Source organism: Epinephelus lanceolatus, chromosome 20 (assembly GCF_041903045.1).
Source record: "Epinephelus lanceolatus isolate andai-2023 chromosome 20, ASM4190304v1, whole genome shotgun sequence".
Lineage (NCBI taxonomy): Eukaryota > Metazoa > Chordata > Actinopteri > Perciformes > Serranidae > Epinephelus > Epinephelus lanceolatus.
The window spans coordinates 29,181,817-29,204,753 of NC_135753.1; the positions used below are offsets into that span (position 1 = coordinate 29,181,817).

Below are 22,937 nucleotides of genomic sequence, written 5' to 3' on the forward strand. Positions count from 1 at the left end.
TTCTGTTTTTTGTTGGGGTATTTTGTTACAAACTGTTGCTTTTGCATTCTGTTGTTTGTTGTTTACACAGCTAAAAGTTCTTTAAAAATGACATGTGTATTTAACAGACACTTACCTTTCTGGAAATTTTACGCTTTTCTTTGTTAAGGTTAAAATGCTATCAATAAGCCGATGGCACACTAAAATGTAAGTGAATTCCACCAGAGATAAAAACTCATAATTGTACCATTCTCATATTGTTCTAAGAAAACATTGATTGGCCAAGCATCCTGTCTGTCTTCCCCACGTGGAGGACTCCGACTGCACTGACGTAACCGCTCACGTAGCATTTAGTTTGCCTCTAATGTAACATAGGCTATAACGTTATATATGACAACACAGCATCCAGTTGCTAATGGCTAACGTTAGCCTACTGTAGCGTAGCCTCTGAAACATTAACGTTATCTTCCTTGTGCGTTTCCACTTACTAGTAACGTTAACGCTACTTTCTAACATTAGCACTGTAATCTTATTCTAAAACTCATCAGTCATCAATAGCCATGTTTCCATCAGCCTGTTTAGATGCGCATCTAGAAGTATCGCATCGGAAAATTATTATGGAAACGCCAAAATTCGAATTAAAATCCCCTGATTCGCACAAACTAAAATACGCTCGCTTTAGCCGGGTTTTGGTTGATTCGAAAAAATGTTGAACCGCAAAATGGGGGATGGAAACAGTTATGTTCAAATTAAGTCTGTCATAGCGCACCTCTCTCCATGGTGATAGCCACACTCCGGGTCGGGAAGGCGGTAATGCATTTACAAGCTGGTTGCCAACCGCCAGAAAACATAGAAGAAGAAGAATGCGAGACTTGTTTTGTTTCCGATTCTGCGGAAAATTTGCGCGAGTTCGTAGTTTTCACCAAAGTCCGTACATTTAATGGAAACACACAGGATTCGTATTTCTTTTAATGCGCATTTCCCAATGATTCAAATCACTTTTGGATGGAAACATAGCTACTGACTCTGGTTGAGTTTTAAAACTCCGGGGTTGCGTTTGACTGTTTGACGTTTGACACCTGTGCTTGTAACGCTACACTTGCTCTCCTCTTCCGTGCATCTAACGTTACCTTGCCAACGCCTACGTCTCTCATAGACGTAATGAGGACGTAATGGAGGAGGGGGGAGTAGGCCTTTGGAGGGAGGCAGGAGTTGTGGATGTTCAATTTTCTTCTAAGTGCTGTGTGAAATGCAAGAAAGGTACGAGTAGCTTTAAGGTTTCTCTTGCGCTGGAAGAATACTTACACTGAAACAGGAGCTGAAAAAGTCTCAAAACAATGTCTCAGATAAATGATTGTTCATAGCTCTTGAAGTGTAAAATGTGGATTCAAACAACTATGTTCTTAAACCTGTGGATAAGTTTCTCTGGTCTAAAAGCCTTATGATAGTTCAAGACTGTCCTCCTTTTAATGTGACCACAAAAATAATTTTTACAAGCAGAAAGTATGACCCTTAACTACATTATTTTGAGGCAGCAACCTCTCATGGCTGTAGCAATTACTGGGGGAGAAAAGAAAAGGAGTTTTGCTATATATATAGTACAAAGTGCAGCCAAGGTCGCATAGGGAGGGAGGTGGATGGGTCAAACAAGCACTGGACTCTTATCTGGGGTTAAGCCAAGTACTCGGATGAGATGGGTACCCAGTACGATAACGAACTGTTTACGAGTACAAGTAACATCCTAATATTATGTGTCAATAACAATACTCAAAATTATGGAATACTCTCATTTGGGTAGCTTTTTTTAAACCAAACCACGTAGCTTTGGTGCAGCTGCGACTCTTTTACATTACCCACGTGTTTAAAATGGTGACTGTTAACGTTTGTTTAAGCTATTGTGTCATTCACTGGCACGATAATTTAGGAAACACTCCTGTGGGTTGCATTCAGAGGTCATGGAGGACTTGTTGGATAGTTTTAATCTACAATATGAACATTACCGATTTAATTCTTTAAGTATTAAACAACAAAACTGCACTGACGCACTTTAAGATTCACAGACTTAAATCAGAGTATATCATTTGAAACAACTGTGCCATAAAACATGTCTGCTTAAAAATCTGGAGATGATTATATGGTCTCACTCTCAAAAAAAAAAATCTTCCATCTCCTATTTTGGGACTGCACAGTAAGAACTTACAATAATATCAAAGTCTTTACTGAGCTTTGCAGATAGCATTGTTATCTAAAACAGGATTATTTCTCAATCCTATTTTAATTCCATTCACAGAATTACATTTGGCTGTGGTTCCCAGTTACAAGTGCATCATCCCACAGCCCAGGAAAAGGTTGTCATTGCCAAACTGTCACATCAAAACTTCTCTACCCATGTGACGGTGGCTGGTGTCGGTTCCCTTCACTCCTGACTCTCGCTGGCATGAGAGCAGTATTTGACATCCGTCAACCGTGTTGAGCCACGATGGAATTTCACTCACTTTACATTTCAAACATTCCCTGCTCACAGCTGGAACATCATCATGAGTGTCAAGTATTTTAAAGTACAGGGAGAAAGCATGACAAAGCTTGAATCCCGATGGCTTAACTCTGCACCACAGCACAATGTTTTCACTTCACCAAGATGTCACCCTTCAGTCGCACTTCTCAATCACTTTGTTTCCCCGGTGTTGTCTCACTCTGCTGATGTGACGGGGCCCAGCGCTGAGTAAACATGCTGTGCTGTTATTATGTGAATCACAAGATAATGAAGAAGTCTTTTTTTAAAACTCTACACAGCTATGATCCTGCATGCAGAAAAGAAACATGTCAAAACCTTATTTATTCAAGTACGGGACACAAAACCTCTTTCACAGAGTAGCTCAACACAAACTAGTCCCTGAGACTGTAGCTTTGTGGTGTTTGGCTTTTACTGGAGTCACAAAGTCTTTTGAACACATATCAGGCTTCCTAAAAACATCAGTATCATACTCTGAATATTTCTTCTTCATGACCATAACAGGCTGTCTACCCAAAATCAAAACAGCGACTCATAATGTGACTCAGTAGCGTCCTGGTGTCCTGGGGGATCTTCTCCCAGACCTGGATCAGGGCATCAGTGAGCTCCTGGACAGTCTGTGGTGGTACTTGGCAGTGTCAGATGCACCAATACATAACGTCCCATAGGTGCTCAGTTGGATTTAGGTCAGGGGAACGAGAGGGCCAGTCAGTGGAATCAATGCCTTCATCATCCAGGAACTGTCTACACACTCTGGTCACATGAGGCCGGGCATTGTCCTGCACCAGGAGGAACCCAGGGCCCGCTGCACCAAGAGGAACCCAGGGCCCGCTGCACCAGGAGGAACCCAGGGCCCATTGCACCAGCATAAGGTCTGACAATCCTTCTGAGGGTTTCATCCCGGTACCTAACACCAGTCAGGGTACCATTGGCTATGACATGGAGGTCTGTGCGACCCTCCAAGGATATTCCTCCCCAGACCATCACTGACCCACCGCCAAACTGGTCATGCTGGATGATGTCACAGGCAGCATAATGTTCACCACCGTGTCTTCAGACTCTTTCACACCTGTCACATGTGCTCAGTGTGAACCTGCTCTCATCTGTGAAAAGAACAGGTCGCCAGTGGTGGACCTGCCGATTCTGGTGTTCTCTGGTGAATGATCGAGCTGCACGGTGCTGGGCTGTGAGCACAGGTCCCACTAGAGGACATGGAGCCACCCTCATGGAGTCTGTTTCTGACAGTGTGGTCAGAAACATGCACACCAGTAGCCTGCTGGAGGTCATGTTGCAGGGCTCTGGCAGTGCTCCTCCTGCTCCTCCTCACACTAAGGAGCAGATACCGGTCCTGCTGCTGGGTTGATGCCCTTCTACGGCCCTGTCCAGCTCCCCTCATGTAACAGCCGGTCTCCTGGTATCTCCTCTACGCTGAAACTGTGCTGGGAGACATACCAACCCTTTTTGTGACTGCATGTACAGATGTGCCATCCTGGAGGAGCTGGACTGCCTGTGCAACCTGACTGGGCTGCAGGTACGGCCTCATGCTACCAGTAGTGACAAGGACACTAGCAGAACACAACACTAGAGAAGAATCAGTCAGGAAGGATAAGGAGAGAGCAGCTGTCTGTGGACACCACATGTAAAACCATTCCCTTTTTGGGGCTTGTCTTGCTTTTGCCTCTCCATTGCACCTGCTGTCACTTTGATTTGCACCAAAGCAGCTGAAACTGATTCACAATCACTTGAGCTTCCTAAATGGACAGACTGATATCCCTGAAGTTTAACTGGCTTGGTGTTATTCTGTGACCATTACGTGTTACCTTTTTTTGAGCAGTATGGACAATATCTTTAACACACAACAAGACAATCCACACTGATAAATGGGTAGGAGGTAAAATATTGTCCCTTTAAGAATGACCTGGCTATTCAAACACTACAGGAACTGACTACTTGACATTTGCACGATAAAAAAAAAAGAATGCAAGGATACGTTCCAGCTTGGTAAGGATCCCAGACACAAAATACTTAATCACCAGCAGGGAGACATATTGCCCTGGTAACATCACTGTGGAAACTCTCAGGTGTCCTGATCTCCAAAGGAATCTGTACCTTTGATAAATTGAGCCTTGAAAGCATTCATTAGTTAGCCAAGCATTGAGATTACCCTGCTAATACTACCGTGATTTAAAAGAAAAAAAATGTGGGCCAGACAGAAAAAAAAACAACTTTACTTTCTCAAAAGAACCATTTCTAAAGGAAAGTTGAACAATTTCACTTCAGCTCTGCGAAGGCTCCTCGCTGAGTAGCAGCTTTAGTATCCATTAATGGACATACTGTATGTCTACATTGTGGAGAAACCACTCAGTCCCACTGTAGGAAAAAGAAACACTGATCAATAACTGCTGTGTGCGGTTCAATAAGTGCATTGATCATCACACAAACAAACACATCACAACCATGGCGGGAATAAGACTGCTGGGCCGGGGTCAATACCTCTCAGCCCGACCTGGCACAAGTCTGCTTAGGTTTGTTTCCACTTGCCCTCTAACACGGGATCAGTCATCAACATGTGAGACATGTTTACTCCTCTCTTTAATTCTTATAAAATAATATTCCATAGCTATCATTAAATTGTCAAGATATGAAGGAAATTTAGCAAGCAAGGATAATCTATTTTAAGAGACGTGAACATGTGGGATGATTTAATTGATGTGTATCCTTCGCCGCCTTCGTGTTTCACATTAGCGTCAATAACATTATTAAAGACTGTTAATACTCAGACACATCTCACGATAGCTGAGGATAAGAACAATACAATTTTTAATGCAGAGGACACGACTCTTTATATGACAAATACAGTTCTCTTTAAACCACGCTGTCCGGTCCAATGCCAAGGATAGGTTTTGTGAAGTATTTGCATGTCCTTCATGATATCCACAGATGATGGTTTTTCAAAGAATCTCAGGGATAGAAAACAGACAAAGATAAAGATCCCGATCAGGATGTTAATCTTACCAAACGAGGACACATCATATGAGGACTTTGCCTGACCTGAACAAGTGGAGAGGACTGGATATTCACAGTGATAATAAGTCAGGTGCTACAGGCCATGCTGTATCTGTCTATATCACAGTAGTCTTTAGTTCACAGTAAAGTCCAGGTGAAACTGGTTTCGTATGTCTGCAAAGTGGCTATGATTAATGTCTTTACACTAACTATAGATCACATGACTACTTGTCTGCAAGAGGGGACACTAATAGTGATGAGTAGTGATTGAATGGCTGTTGTCAGTGATTATCAGCCTATGATATGGGTTAGAAGGGGCCTAATACACCTACTAGTGGGTATAGTAGGTCATCATGAGCCCATATAATGGCTATGTTTATAGGCAGCAATCTCTAGAGGTTGTAGTAGTTATGATGGGAGAAAAGGAGAAAGATAGGTGATGTAATGTTAGCAAAATGAGCATGGAAGTCCGGGTACAGAGGATGCTGGTTGGTGGATGTGTCAATCAAACACAGGACTTTCACCCAGGAGACCAGGAATCGTGTCTCATGTGAAACCAAAAGTCAGTGTTGACTTCTGTCATTGACATAAGTTACTGAAATGCACAAGTCTGTCAAGTTAAATCACATATGAAACAAATCTAACCACTTAGTATTGACTTTTTTACTGTTAGTAAGCAGTACGACATGTGCGGGGCTTAGCTGGAGGCAAAACAATTCTCCACAGACATTAGCCAGCGCTAGCTAGCAAGTTCTGTTGGCTTGTTGTAGACAATAGAGGAAGATGATGCACCCAGAAATACTTATTCCGAGTGCAGTCTGGCACAAACTGGACCGTTCGTAAATTAAGAGCGACCAACAGGGCTCTAATTCAGTGTAGAGCGTCAGACTGGATTTATGAATGCACCATGTCAGGTCACTCACGCTCCGGGTCAGCGAGTACTTGAAAATGTAAAAACTGAACAACGGGACCAGACTGGCCGACCTGTATGCTCTCACTCAGTGGATGGATGATGTCACAGGAAGCCAATCTTACAAAGGAGGACGACACTTGAACAGTTTCCTCCAGTTTGTTTTGCTATTGAAGCTAACGTTAGCTAAAGAGCTAAAAAGTTAGTGTTACAGAGAAATCCAACATTTCTCTTAATCCCTCCCCAGTTTCTGATGAGGTGGACATGATAACCCTGAATACACATAACGTTATTCATCCCTACAACAGGAAATACTTTTTCCCTAACCTGATATGAAGTGTGCACTGCACATGTGAGCATTTTTGATGATCGCCTCTGTCCAGTCCTTTGGTCTCATCACATTTAGCCACAGTTGTCTTCATTTGTGTTGATGGGCAGTAGCGGCTGATATGTGATCAAATTTAAGTTTTGAGCCATGACTCCTTCTATTCTGGCTCCCAATAACACAAGAAGACAACATTTCAGGACTATGTAGTCTACAGCCCTGTGGTGGAGAGTCCTGTTTTGCCTCCAGTTAACAAACTGATGTCATTGTGAAGTCGGCCCTAAAAGGTCTATTGATGCCTAAACCTTTTGAAAGTGAAAACTAACAAAAATGCTCCCCAAAAACAAACATTTAATGTACTGATAATGAACCTACTAGTAGGTGTAGAAGGTCCCGTCTGATCCATATCTCTGAAACTAATGATAAAGACAATTCAATGGAGTGAAAACATTTGAAATGGGTGCCTCAGCTCCAAAGAGTTTTACAGCAACTCCTGCAAACTATGCCACAGCCTGCAGATAAGTGGCTTATTTTGGCAAAAAAGATTACTCCTTGTGTTTTGGAAACACGACATGTACGCAGGTTTCTATTTTAACCATCTCAAAATATCTGTCTGTGCCTTCTTGCGTCACCTGTGATGCGTTTGGCATAATATCCAACAGCTGAAGTATGACTCCAAAACACAATGATGCAAGCATGGTGGATGGATAAAGATCCCTAAAGTCTGCTTCAGAACAAAGTATGCATCAGATGGCAGTTTGGCTCACTTGCAAATGGGAAAATCCTCAAGAATCAGTGAAAGAGTGGGGCATCAGCTTTACTATTCAGAACTGGTTGGAATAGATGAGAGAATGGAAAGCTCTGTGCAGCAGGAAACACACAGTCCACCTCAACGTGTGGTGTTTGTTCTCTTAAAGACGATTAAGAGAAGTCCTCCATTTTGAGTTGTGTTCCTTGGTTTGACACTCACCTTTTATCTGCACAAATCTGTCAAAGAGACTTGTCCCCGTAAGCTACGGTAGCCTGTGAGTGACACAAACAGTTGTTACGTTTCAAGAGCATCTGAGCTAATTACAGCGTAGATCTAAAGAAAAATTCATTGCGTCTGTGGCTGAAATGCCTTTGTTGAGTCTTTGATTCCCCACAGATAAATGCCACACTGTTTTTGCCACAGGGCAGAAATAAAAAATAACATTGCCCCTTTAAACACTTTTCACCAGTCATTTCCACAAAGCACATTACAGCGGGGAGATAATCCAGTGGCAGCGGACGGCTTGCTCTGAGGTATTTCGGTGATGCTTCATGGTTGGGTCAGCCAACAGCTGCTGGAGGTTAGATATCTGGGATGAAGTCCTCTCCCCAAACGCCGTCAACTCTATTTTAATTCTCCACGCAGCATGGTGCATTGACACCTGGGCTGAACACATGGTTAAAATTAGGGCCACTGCAGGGGACCTTGACAAACAAGTGACTTTGACTGAATTTATCAGGGCGTCCCTGGAGTCAGACACTTCTCACACACACAACAGTGGTGAAGGATTTAGAGTTTTGTTTTAGTTTGTGTTACTCGTAAGTAGTCATTTCCTGTTTTATAATACATGTGACTGCATTTCTACATAATACATTTTATTTCACTGAGGAATTTGGTTTTGTGTCATCTTTTTAAAATTAAGTGTCAAACAAAAGAAATACTGTATAAATGTATTTCTTTTTTCTTCAGACTATTCCTAAGCATCATAGAAGCAGAAAAAAGACAAAAATATTTTTTGTTAAATTCATTTAAATAAAAAGAAAATTAAATTAAATATTAAGGAAAGCATACATTTTATTAAAAATTTTTGCAAACAGACCCCTGCACTTACAGCTTAAATCTAAATCCAATAAAATAAAGAAGGTAATTTTTATTTTTATTTTTATTCTTTTAGTAAATGTGCTAAAATACACTATAGATTTTTCAAAATATTAATGTCTGTTTTTTTTGGTTTTGGGGATTTTGACTTGTCGGCTCTGGATCAGACACAAGCAAGAATATCCGAAAAAAATTTGCAATTAAAGAGAGTGGGGAAAAAAACAATCCAATAGGACAAAAAGATTAAATAACAGATTTTTATCTCCTCCTACAGAGCTTAAACTTATAGTCTGTAGCATGTGAATGTGTTTACATTGCAGATCCAGTTTCATTGCCTCCTCTGTGTGAAACTAGGACTCGGTACATTAAGGAGAAAAAGTGCGATTTCAGTTACTTAATACCATCCCATAGAGGAAAAAGAGACAGTCTGTAGAAAACATATTAGCTTTTAGCGTAACAAACTAAGTTCCTTTATTTCCTCTGAGTCAAACTTTTAAGGAAACAAAAGGATGGCGTCTGTTTAGCGGGAGCTGCGGCTTGAATATTTCAGGTTATGGATGAACTGTCGAGTGTCTGACAAGACCCACTATATAAACTTTGAACACAGGCTCTCCGGGAGACATCGATAGTTGTAAATATTTAATTCAGTGCCTCTGACAATGCATGCCACTGAAACAAATCTTTACCAGATTGAATTCAAGATAAATAGCACGGAAATATCACCAAAGCTGATACACAGATTTTCATGCTGTCGTGTTATCAGGGTGGCCTTGTTGGGGGTTTCTGTTCCACAGATCACGTGTTCGTTTATCCAACGTGTCAGCACTTCTTAGGCCGCACCTCAAGTGTTTGTCGCATAATATGCATTCACATATAAATTAGATAACAGTGCTTAATCTGTTGTGTAGTATTTTATTAAAGTCATAAAGTAGTATTTCTAATTATCAATGCAGCGGTTAAATATCAATAGAATTAAATAAATGCTGCAATATCTTAGCAATGGGCCCCTGGGCAAAGACATGTAAAAGACCACACAGGAGTAAGACACACACTGTCTTTCACCAGAGTGTTGAAGGTGAACCTGAACCCTCAGGTGCTGCTGTTGGTTTAAAAACTGCAGCTGAACTTCAGTATGTAGCTCACACCACAGATGAAGAGCGCTTCCTGCCACAGCACGTTCACTACAACTCTCATACTTAGCCTTCAAAAAGAGCCTGAGATGCAGGTTCTATTCCTTTACTACTTTTACTGTTTTTGATGAAATGTTAATGTAGCCTCGATATGCTGTGCAGCTGTAAGATGAAAGGAAAGTAAACAAAAACCTGCACTGTGAAACACTGGAAGCTGGTTTAACGTATAAAAAACTTCCCTGCTGCCTAAAACTAAATTTTAATCAATAGTTCAAAGACTTCCAATTCGTTGTGAGAATGTGAACCAGTTAAGCTCACTTAACTTGAATAAAATAAGGTCACACAGTACATATTTTTCCTCTTACCTGTAGTGCTGTTTGTCAGTCTAGATTGTTTTAGTGTGACTTGTCAAGAGTTGGAGATATCGGCCGTAGAGATGTCTGCCTTCTCTTGATATAATGGAGCTAGTTGACACTTGGCTTGTGGTGCTCAAAGTGGAAATAAAATAAAATAAATTGAAAAAATTGGAAAAAAAAGTAAAGGAAAATAAAAGGGAAAATGAAATAAAAAGACATAAAATAAAAATAAAATAAAATTTAATTAAAAACTCAACAGCAAAGTCTCTTACCAGAAATCATGACCTGGTTACTCAAGATAATCCACACACCTTGTTGTGAGCAGTTTCATGTAGGAACTTTTTTCTACTTAGACAGGAAGGTGCCGTAGTATTGTTCCGACCTCTCATTAGTCCGACGTCCCGTTGTTCCGATATGTGATTATACTAGGCTATACTGTATTTGTGTACCATAGAGGATCAGCAACGCAACGAAAGTAGGCTACTGGTTGAGATACAAGTGCCATAGAGAGGAGAGAATGAAACACCACAATCTCCTGTTATTAAAGGATAACTTCGGTATTTTTCAACCTGGGCTCTATTTCCCCATGTGTATGTGTGCATATGATTCATGGGTACCACTCGTTCTAAAATTGGTTCAGTATTGAGCCGCGAAACGAGCTAAAACGGTAATGGGGGCAAATGCGTCCCGTATAAAAGTGCTTGTTTTCAACACTGACTGGTTCAGATCGCCAGTGTTATCTCTGTAAATAGCATATTGTAGCGGCCCTGGGGCAGTGGTGAGTGTGAATGAGTGGAGTCAGCTGTCAGTCAGTGTTGGAGCAGAAAGGCGGAAGTTGTCCCCGCTCGGTATTGTAAATGAGTATGTGTGTGTGAAGTGTGTGTTACGCTAGAAGAGTCAGAGGACGAAGTCTTTTACGTGCTACCCCCTGGAGTGTTACCGGAGTTTTTGGAGTGCTCAAATAAACGGGCCTTTTTCCTGAACGCAAGAACAGGATGTTGCGCAACACCCCGTACAGCTTTCACAGGCTGCCTTTGTCGGACGGCGAGATGCTGAAGTTGTGGCTAGTTGTTCTACAAATGGATGCTAACACTCCTGTCCAGACACTGCGCCTTGCAGACCATCAGGTCTGCAGTGCTCACTTCTCCCAAGATGACTACTGCCAGCCGAAGAAGAGAAGACATCCAATCCCGAAACACCTCTTCCTCAAGAAAACGGCTGTCCCACGAGTAGAGAGAGCTACAGACACAGTGGAGCAAAGCTCATGACATCACACAGCCCAGAGGTAAGGGAAAGGCTAAGTTAGCATGCTAGTTGCAGAGATAACACTGGCGATCTGAACCGGTCAGTGTGCGAAAAAACACACACTTCACACACACATACTCATTTACAATACCAAGCGGGGATGCCCTCCGCCTCTCTGCTCCAACACTGACTGACAGCTGACTCCACTCATTCACACTCACCACTGCCCCAGGGCCGCAACCATATGATATTTACAGAGATAACACTGGTGATCTGAACCAGTCAGTGGTGAAAAAAAGCACTTTTATACGGGACGCATTTGCCCCCATTACCGTTTTAGCTCGTTTCGCGGCTCAATACTGAACCAATTTTAGAACGAGTGGTACCCATGAATCATACGCACACATACACATGGGGAAATAGAGCCCAGGTTGAAAAATACCAAAGTTGTCCTTTAACTCGGGGGTGGGGTTGTGTGGGGAGCTCTCCGCGGTGCTGAATGGCTCCCGGCGGGCGTTGATGGTGCGCCACGACCAGCTCTGGGTCACCTGGGAAAGGCTTGAGGCAAAGCAGGCTCACGGCTTATGTGTTTGCCACTTTCTTTTTCATTTTAACCCACACCATGATCTTTTCCTGACCCTAACCAAGTGGTTTTTGTGCCTAAACCTAACCAGACCTTAACCAGAGGGCATCATGATGATTTCGGAACAACGGGACTTCGGAACAATGAGTTTAATATGGTCGGAACAATGGGATGTCGGAACAATGGGCTGTCGGACCAATGGGCAGACCCCGACAGGAAGCATGCATCAACTTATGGACAAAAGGCTTGTGCTCGTGACAGCATGAGATGTGAATATTTATTGCGTCCTCCCTGTCTGAGCTGTAACGTTAGCTAGCTCAGTGGTGCTAGGTGAGCTAGCAGTAGAGGCACGCTTCCTTCTGCACAGTTGGGTTAGCTTGCGGTGCTCGTAGCGCCAAAACTCAACATCAGTGTCTCTTTCCAGACACCATGACGGGATGTAGGGACTAGTTTCTTCTATTGAACTATACCTGCCAACTGTATCCATGCGCAGAAGGACGTGTGCATCTACTGCTAGCTCACCTAGCATCACTGAGCTAGCTAACGTTACAGCTCCACTGAGGAGGACGCCATTGATGTTCACATCTTGTGCTGTCATGAGCTTTTCCTCCATGAGTAGATGCACGTTTCCTTCTGTGTGGTGATGCAGTGAGCAGGTGTAGTTTGGAAGAAAGACAGATAGTTCCTACATGAAACTGCTCACAACAAGGCTTATCTTGAGTAACTAGGTAATGATATCTGGAAAGAGACACTGCTGTATTTTGCCACCTAGTTCCATTATATTCAAGAGAAGGCAGACATCTCTATGGTCGATATCTCCAACACTCTGCAACTCACATCAAAACAATCTAGACTGATAAACAGCACTACCTGTAAGGAAAACTATGTGTTTTTGATTTTGGGCTGAACTGTCCCTTTAAGTTGAATCAACAACTGATTACCCAAAATGAAAAATGTTACAGTTGGGTTACTTTTCCACTGAAATTTTCTCAGTTTGTCATTTGAAGAACTGAATAATTAGGCTGCTACTGTACTGACCTTACATGAAGCTGCCTCCACAGACCTTGTTAAAGAAAAGGAGTTTCAAGAAGGGTTTATTCACTGCTAATTTACTGTGCTCAAACTGAATCACTCCCATAGGTTACTCACTGTCTGCAGGTTCATTGGCACCAAAATTTCATGGTTCTTTCAAGGAAATGTCTTGGAAATGGTTTTGAAATTAAAGTGTTAGACAAATGTTTGTATTGGATTTGGTTGGCAGATACTCTAAGAACGATCAGAACATCTCTCCTTCCATCTACGATCGTATAGTGTTAAAAATAAAGAGTCAAAGATTCACATCTCAGTTCAACAACTACTTGCGATCAACACACGATCAACACCGTTTAATTTTTAAACTTTTATTCACTTAAATTCTCAAGTGTTAAAGCAAGAACAAAACATTTATAATGTCCTTTGGTGGGATTTTATTACACTTTATTAATACTGTATATGTAAACTGATATTCTTTGATGCCAGCACGTTGCCAATACAAAGGAAAATCAACTGCACAACTAAAAGTAATATTAACAAATAAAAGTAAGTGAGTGAAAGAAATGGAACTCAAAAGAAAAGGAAACCATAAACCATTGCTTCTGCGTTTGGATGTTTTAAATAGATACATTAAAGGTTGCCTTTTTTCAATCACAGTTCGGCAAAGATACAAAAGGACTACATGACTCTTTTTTTGTTTTGCTCTGTCGAGAAAAGAACTTGCAAATACACCAATGTTTTTCTATGCACCTCTCGTCTGCTCGGGTGAAAACTATCCTCGGACCATGATCGTAGGGAGCGTGGCGGCTCTAAAATAGAAACAGAATCAGACAGCTTTATTGGAGTATCTTTTTGCAAGAGGGGAAAGGAGGAGGGGAGAGGCTTCTTACACATGTGCATCACTAACATCGGACAAAAGAATCTTTCAACCAACAAGGGTTTACAGAGTAACGTTCACGAAAGCACAGGTCTGTGGCAGCATGGCGTCAGGGGTTTGGGATCGGAGGGAGGAAAGGGAGGGAGGATGAACAGGAGGGAGGATGAGAGAGAGCTCGAAGGAGAGACAGAAAGCTAGAGAGGGATCGACGTGGGCGAGGTTTTTGTGTCACAAAGTGGCAGTCCGGACAGATTTCCTTCTATCCACAATGCACTGACAGCAAAGAATGCTTCCTGTGTGTTCTCCTCTTTGTGTTTGTCGCTGTGTTGAAGTATAACGGTTATGATTCAGAGGCCAGTCAGTCAGCCATTCAGCAGGGACAGTTTCTTTGAGATTTCTTCGGCGTCAGTCCAGCCAACATTAACTCGCAGAAGCGTCCCGGGGGGATCGGCGGCCACTGCCGGCTCGTTCGAGAGCTGATTGGTCGCAGCTGTTGTTGCCGTGGCAATAAGGGAGGAAGTGAACGAGTCTGTCATCTTCAGTTATCCCTTCTCAAAACTGGAAGGAGCTCAAGTACCTGGTATGGCTTAGAAGGGGAGGGGGTCTCAATGTTCTCTGCACATTTTACTCTTATTAGGCAAACGCTCTTTTTTTTAATAATATCTGGCATTTTTAGAAGTATATGTTTTTTCATTTCTATATATTCTTTGAAATTAAATGAAAAGTTTTTGCACTCTTTGTCTGGCACATTCCCTTTATTGTCAGCGCGAGTGTCCATTGAGTCTGGCGGCGGAGAAGCTCAGAACAGTACAGTCCAGAAAGCTCATGGTTGTTCTTGTTTAATGGTTTTTGATTATCTGAAAGGGGGAATGGGAAGGTTTAAGGTGGAGGCGGCGGCGAGTGTATCACTCCCCCCAGGTCATGGGTCTCTTTAGAGCACGGCGGGCCAGCAGGAGGCCTCTCTCAGCAGTGCCGAGCCCAGCAGCAGCAGCAGCAGCAGCAGCCTGGGGGATGATGGAGGCGTCAGGGGGGCCTGGCCCGAGTCTGGGCCCCCACAGCCCCCCAGCTCTGACTCGCAGCGGGGCTTCTCGCACTGCAGGCCTGAGAAGTCTGAGGGACAGCTGCAGCGGACGTTGTTGATACACACCCCGCCATTTTGGCAGCGCAGGAGCTCGTTGTCACACACCCGGGCTGCGGTGGGAGCAATGTAAAGACAGGAGAGAGGGGTGAGAATCAAACAGGCAAGAGGTTTCTGGGTGACACTTTACTTGAAGCAGAATGTGATACATCAAAGCTTTATCATAACAGCGCCTGTTATCATATAAAATGTCAGATTATTAAATGATCTACTCAGGTGCCCCGTTACGACACCATGAAACTTCAGTGATCCCTGCAGGGAGAGGAGGAATTCTCTCATGTTTTGTTGTAACAAATCAAAAACTCACATTTTTTGTCTTCAAGTAATGTGTTACCACATTTTATTCCATGTTGAATTTGGCTGAACTTTTACAATAACAGTTTGACATTTTGAAAAATAGATTGAGTTAATTTCTTCCCACAAGTTAGATGAGAGTACGTGTATGATAAATATGAAGCTAGAGACAGCAGCCAGTTAGCTTAGCTCTTTTGTTTAATGCGTACAAAATCTTAAGTTACAAGACGCAATTTCGCTGTTTTACGAGGGTTTTTTGTGCCAGTATCTTCCTGGATTCTCTGCTGGTTGCTTGGTAACTTCTCCTAGCCGAGTAAAAATCACAAATGGGCACAAAACCCCCCGTGAAATAGCATATTGTCTTCAGCTTCATATTTACTGTACAGATGTAAGAGTGCTATCAATATTCTCATTTTACTCTCTGCAAAAAGGCTAATTAGCAGATTTCCCATAATGTCGAACTATTGCTTCAACATTTCATAATGCAAAATACTGGAAAATACTTGCAAAACAATCCCTAATACATATAGTAGGTTACATGGATATAACATATATAAAATTCTTTAAGGTAAACTCTGCAGTGCATGCATCCTAAATACATCAGGTTAAATTTGACACTATATATAACACCATAGAACTATAAGGTTAGTAATGTTGGTATAAATTTGTGGGTAAAAGAACACACGTTAAAGCCCCCATGTGTAGAATTAAAAAATTTCAACCTTTCAACCTCCCTGTGGAAGAATCCAATAATTACCTCTTTGACTTTTATAATGAAAAACTTGCGTCGTCTCAAAATTTTTTAAGATGGCGTCACACCAAGTATTCTAATTAAACTGATTAAAGGTGATGACAAACCTATATTTACTTATATAAATATAATTTAAATTTCTAAAGATTGCAGATTTTTACCTCCATTTGAAAAAACATTTTCACATCCTCCTGTAATAATATGACATGCAATCAAACATTATTATACCTTTAAAAGTTACAAAAAAAATGATCATGTTTTTGTAATGTAAACGTAATTATTCTGCCTGTAATGAGAGCAAATTCCCTTTTTATCGTTTCAATTTCTTCAGTACCAGAGCTGATTAAAGCCCCGTCCATCCAGTGATGTTTCAGCACAGAAATCCTCAAAGCTTGACAGGCTTTCCCCCGAACAGCAGTGTCTTTAGACAAACTGAACGTCAGGTGAAAATTGGTGTATATTTAGAGCTGGGACACCGAGGCCACTCTATTCCCAGTGGAGGCAAGCTGTCAAGCAAGCTGGAGGCAAACAAAGCAGCGCCGTACAAACTAATAAACCAACAGAGACAAATAAACAGTGATAAACACAGGGGCCACTTCTGCCCATTTCAGTCCTTTATGGGAGTGGAAAACAATGTGGTGAGCAATCTATGAACTCTATGGGACGTAAATATCACAATAACAAATATCAGGCCTCTCTCCTAATACTCAGGATTGGATGCATGCTGTCTCCCAGGAATAGCCAAATAGGGCTTTTATGGGAGGCTTGTTAAGAAACATTGACTCCGTGAATCCTATTTGTACCACGTCTGTTTTGTAGGAGAAAAGGGAGCCGCTGTTGGGCTCAGTAAGTTTTGCTTCAGGCCACAGCTCACCAATTACCATGCACAACTAGATCCAAATAAGACACCTGAACTCTATCTTAGTCCTTTTTTTCTCCAACTGACATATCAATTTCATGACCAATTCAACCACTCAGCAGCGACTGAAGTAATGAGTCAATTTATAAAACTGCAACCACTGTTTGTTTCCCTGGAAAGCCACTGCTCACTTGGCTTTCTCCTCATGATCAGACAGCTGAACTTGGTCATAAAAAACTCTCCTTCAAGATGACAAGGAAGAGCAATGTATTAATTAAAGAATCATGTTTTTCCCTGAGAGGCCTTGATATGATCAGAACATGAGAGAGTCTACTTTAATTAGACAATGACCTTTCATCTTATCCATCTTATCCTTCTTTGCTTTCATGATAAAATACTAACAGGCTGTGTATTTGTAAAGGTATTCAAAGTGGTTTGTGTCACGTCTGTGCTCTACATGTATCATAAAAAACTTAAAATGATGTGCTAGACATAACTGCTTCAGCACACCTTTTCAAAGTAAAACCATCCCAAGGTCATCCATGTGCAACAGGCTACATGATGAGGGACCTGAGAGCTATGATGAGACGAAGCTAGTCTGAAAAGAGGTTTGAAATGATGGCAATTTTACAGCCTTTTACTGCACCTAAAGGAGATGTGACACAAAACAAGCTTTGTGGCGACAGCATGTTATTTGAATTGCACTATATTTGATTCTCACTGTACTTAGGACGGCATTTCCTACTTGGAAGACGATGCAACGCTGACTTGCTTACAGAGGTCCACAAGAGCTTGAAGAGCAGCTTGGTTGAACTGTGTACTTTTTATCTGAAATCTACTTTTATTAGTCTTTAACAACTAAATTCACCTAATGCTAGGTTGAGCTGGCAGCCAACAAGGAAACTATAAAAGAAGAATGCGTCACTGTGTAACGCGTAAATGCACTTTGGGGCCAATCTCTCTTTTTTCCTAACAGCAGGTAGTGTTGTACATGTATTTGATTATCAATATCTAATTAACCGTAGAACAGTTAATGAAATGAAAATATTCAGAAGGGCTTAAATTTAGTCAGCTCTCTAGATAATGTTTCCTGTTATTGTCAGGAGGGTTGGGCACCAAACTTTTAGGGTTCCAATTACAAGTAGTACAGTACAGATGAGTACAAAGCGCCCCACAGCCTTGACCCTTGGAGCTCTGAGGCCGGTAAATGAGCTCTGTGGAGCCACAGGGTTCAACTTTGGACAGGAGGCGGAAGCGCCCCAAATCCGAGGCCAACAAGGAAGATTTGCGGCTGCAATACTTTCGGCATCTGTTTTCTTCCATATTATTTCAAATGTGAACAGTACCCACCAGGTGCCACTAGTTGCCTAACTTTAGGGTAAATGGTTAGAATGTGAATCGCCTAGTTCACCAAGACCTTGTCTCCTTGGTGCCAAATTTAAATAAAATTGTATTCAGAATATTGAAAAGTTGCCCTATAACCTGTGCTCGGATGATTCTAAGGTGTGGAAGGAGCCTCAAAGTCCTACACTGAATATGTGGATAGTTCAAATGATGGAAACTGTGAGAAATGCATCAAAGACAAAGAGAATGTATCAGGTGTGCTGACATACTTTTTGGCGGAAATGGGATGTGTTCGAGGCGTGGTATTTGTTCTGGGACCTAGTTTATAAAACTACATTTCTCATTCACCAGTACTTGTTACGTTGTTTGTCAGTGAACTTAGTTAGTATTTGCACTTTGTTTAACTAATGTTAGCCAGCAATATCTTTAATGAAACATCCTACACTTACTTGGAGATAAAAACTGTTAACGCTAGTAAGAAATAATCTTTCGGCTTCAAGCTAATGTGTTGTAAGTAAAAGTAATTGTCACAGCCTGTCTAACTTAATTGATGTTACGATTTATGTGTGGTACAGGCCACCACGAACTGTGTTGGGCTTTGAAGCCAATTTTCGTAGTGGCCAAACAGTGGATAATACATCCGCTGTGTGATGCCATGTGGCCCAAAAAGTCTTGGTCCCTCAGACCTACATGGCAAAAGAATCTATCAGAATTTAATCCATTCAGTCTGATAACATTTGGAAAGTCTAGAAGAGGCGCACAATTCTAACAGTTCATCCCCATTCAAGTTACCGGAATGCTAATCCAGAAGTAGCCAGCTCGGCCAGCAGAGGTCTAATCCCCCTGCTCTGTGGGCCACACAGTGTGGAAGCAGTTCTGATCGTCCGGGTAATTTATACACTGCCCTGCCTCTAACTTTGTATCCAGTTCTCTTTCCTCCAGTTCAATTATCCATATGGGCTAGATGACTAGTACGGATGTAAATTACTAATGCCAACTGAAAGAAATTGTAGCACACGGTCAAGTCCTAGCTTGGCTTCAGGGTCTGAAAGGCCATAACATTGCGAAGATTTAGATAGTAAACATTATGTAATGTCTTTTTTTTTTAATTTAGTGGAAGCATTTTTCAGTCAGAGGTAAAACACCACAGATATGAAGGATTATAGTGGGACCTGCCATGCCTGCCCCATTAACGTCAATAGAAGTGGCACCGATGCTATATTCAAACGTGTCACCATGATGTAATGACCCTTTCTTCTTTTATAGTTTTCTTGGTGATCAGAAAACAATGTAAATACAAATGAATTCAGTTGAGTCAGCTTAGCAATAAATGTTTGCTACCAAATGTGGAATAGCTGACTGCTAATAGCTATCTTCAGCACACGGATTCTCTCCTCAGGTTGCATTTAGCCTCAATTCAGAACTGGTTCACTGTCTTCCAGAAAGTAGGCTAAGCCCAAAAACAGCAACATATGAAGTGGACAAAATGGCTTATTTCTTTTAGAAGTGGAAACGCAGAGAGATAGTTTTAAGGCATGGGTCCTTCAGAAATGAAAATGTTTTCTAAGGACTTTCAATGAGGGGAAGTTGCCCCTTGTCTGCTTTCATTGCTGCGTATTATGTTTACATGTACATATTGAGTGTGATTTTTTTATTTTTAAGGTAAACTACTACTTTAAATATTAATTATGCATGATGCTCAACACTGCATGTCACGTTCAGCTGACTTCAAAGTAAAGTTCGGGTAATGGCTGACCCCTGCAGGCAAAGCATTTCATTGGCTGCCAATTAAGCGATGCTAAAGTCCAAAATCAAACACAGATATTGATTTTTTAAAAACAACATCAGTGGCAAGTTTGTCCAAGATGTATGACAGGGTCAATGAGATTAAAGATACTCGGGCACAGAGAGAACCAGCGTAGGGCATCATGTTATTAATACACTACAGATGGGTATTCTAAGGATGAGTGAAGAGTTGTGTCGAATGCCTGAAAACTCAGCTGGTGTCGGATGAATTCTTCTGAGAGCTCTGCACCTTTATCTCTCTCCAATCTCTCACATTAACCATTTCTCGGCATGTAAACAGAACCAGCACAGGCAGTAAATGATAAGATTTGTAGCGTTTGCTTTTGATATGAGTGATAATATTTAGAGAGGGGACCGGTGAACTAGGTGTGCCTGTCGGGGACTGTGATGTGTTTGACGAGAGATTTGAGTTTTAATTGCATTCTTCAGTCTGCATGCAGATTGAGTCTTGTCCATGCACATAAATACTGCAGCAGCGAGGGAAGTAATGGGAGGTCAAGACTGAAAAGTTCTCAAACTATTTCAGTCGAGAAATAACTCCAGCATCAGTAGCTTCTTGGGCAGGCATTATTTCAGGGGTTTCCCATTTTCAGCTTTGTGTAGAAAACATTTCATGCAGCCAATGTTAAAACAGTGATGTGTATTTTACTATTTGGACACACTTGTTAAAGTTATTTTTCTAATTCCCGTGAAAAACGGGCTTTTTAAGTTATTGCCAGAGCGGTAAGGGATTTATTTTGCTACTAAAACATCAACAACAATACACGGAGAAATCCATAGCAGAGGCAGAAATACTCATTTTCTCTGCTGCGGTTTCAGCAGACCAGAAAGCAATGCAGTCAGAGCTTTCATATTTGCAGATTGTCAGAATAGCAGAGTGTAAAACCCTGTGCAGTCTTCACCACAGCTGAATATTACACTACACCATTGTTATTACCATCACACAAACACAACACAGAGAACACCCTCATATCTCTGAGAGGTAGTCTGGGAAATGTAGTAAAACATGCTTAAATTGAGAAACACGAGCACACTAAATTCTAATTAATTCACAAAAGCATACATGTCTTTCGTGTAAATAAAACGCTCCCAGGTTGGATTTCTAAATTTGCAGTAAACCTCCTCAGTCTCGTTATAGGAAGAGGGAAAAGTCTGAGGCGTAGAAGTTAGTAGAAGAATATACAAATACTTCACACAATAATGTTTGTTTGATTTTCTAATCACTGCTTCATTGCTAATCTGACAAATAAAACCACTGATCCATGCTGTGCTCCGTCTCGCTGTATGTGACTTCCCATCTGCTTGACTTGGCCGTTCACAGAAACATTTTTTTCTTCTCACTTTCTTTTTTTACTTTCCTTGTTACTTGTAAACATTTAATTACTGCTGTTGTACACCACAGTTTTTTCTTTTTACAATGAGTAGTGAGTTTGTAGGTTCACCATACCAACCCATACCTTCCCCTCTACACTGTGTATGTGTGTACAAACGTGTGTGTGCTGACAGTGTGTAGTCACACTACACACACTGAATATATTAGTCAGAAACAGTGCATTTCAATGAACATCCACCTGTGTGAGGAACTGCTAAAATAACAGATTATTCATCTTACACTGAATTTCAATCATAATGAACCCTCAATGCACTCCTATTTACTTAAGCACTGGTATATACTGGAAGCTGCATCCCATGGTGCACTGTGGTCTATTGTGGCTGCTGTCAGAGCAGAAAACTCTGATCTCTTTGCCTCTTTGATGATGAATTTCTCCTTGTACTGTTGAACACCAAAAGCAAATAGCAGTTCCTAAAAAGCCTTTGTTCTGTAATTTTGAGAGACTGACATCACAACCTGTCATTTACCAATATAGATCCATAGCTGTCCAACATGATATTGATTATATATAATGTTGTATGGTATTTTTAACATAGAGAAATGTTCTAGCTAAATCATGGAAGCCCTTCTTTTTTTAATATTCACACGAAAATCTGTTGTAGGTACATTGTCCATTTTAGGACATCCTCGGGTGTCAGAGTTTGGTGTCAGGCCTTAGATGAAAAAGCATCAGGTCTCAGGAAAACCTCTGTCAGACTGAAGATGAAACAGTCTCAGAAAAAAGGTCTCAGGTGAAACAGCCTCAGACGAAACGGCCTCAGAAAAAAAGGTCTCGGATGAAACGGCCTCAGAAAAAAAGGTCTCGGACGAAACAGCCTCAGACAAAACGGCCTCAGACAAAACCGCTTCAGAAAAAAGGTCTCAGACGAAGTGACCTCAGAAAAAAAGGTCTCAGATGAAACGGCCTCAGAAAAAAAAGGTCTTAGCTGAAACAACCTCAGAAAAAAGGTCTCAGACAAAACAGTCTCAGAAAAAAATGGTCTACGACGAAACGGTCTCAGACAAAATGGCCTCAGAAAAAAAGGTCTCAGAGGAAGCGGCGTAAGAAAAAAAAGGTCTTAGCTGAAACAACCCCAGAAAAAAAGGTCTCAGAGGAAGTGGCCTAAGAAAAAAAGGTCTCATATGAAATGGCCTCAGAAGAAACGACTTTAGAAAAAAAAAAAAAAAAAAGGTCTCCGAAGAAACAACCTCAGAATAAAAGGTCTCAGACGAAACAGTTTCAGAAAAAAACGGTCTCAGATGAAACAGTTTCAGAAAAAAAAGGTCTCAGACGAAACGACTTTAGAAAAAAAAAAAAAAGGTCTCCGAAGAAACAACCTCAGAATAAAAGGTCTCAGACAAAACAGTTTCAGAAAAAAAAAGGTCTCAGACGAAACAGTTTCAGAAAAAAAAAAGGTCTCAGATGAAACGGCCTCAGAAAAAAAGGTCTTAGCTGAAACAACCTCAGAAAAAGGTCTCAGACAAAACAGTCAAAAAAAATGGTCTAAGACGAAACAGTCTCAGACAAAACGGCCTCAGAAAAAAAGGTCTCAGAGGAAGCGGCGCACG

The 22,937-nt window shown here is 41.4% G+C and overlaps 1 protein-coding gene across 12 annotated transcripts in view; it reads right to left on the reverse strand.

The window, feature by feature from the left end:
* Nucleotides 1-13,279: 13,279 nt before the first annotated feature.
* The window catches only part of ntng1a (netrin g1a), a 140,596-nt gene continuing 130,938 nt past the window's right edge, over nucleotides 13,280-22,937 (reverse strand). For all 12 annotated transcript variants that reach the window (XM_033638875.2, XM_033638882.2, XM_033638874.2 and 9 more), the window contains one exon: nucleotides 13,280-14,995. In XM_033638875.2, coding sequence (XP_033494766.1) covers nucleotides 14,736-14,995 — 260 coding nt within the window. In that variant the 3' untranslated portion in view covers nucleotides 13,280-14,735. The remainder of the gene's footprint in view (nucleotides 14,996-22,937) is intronic.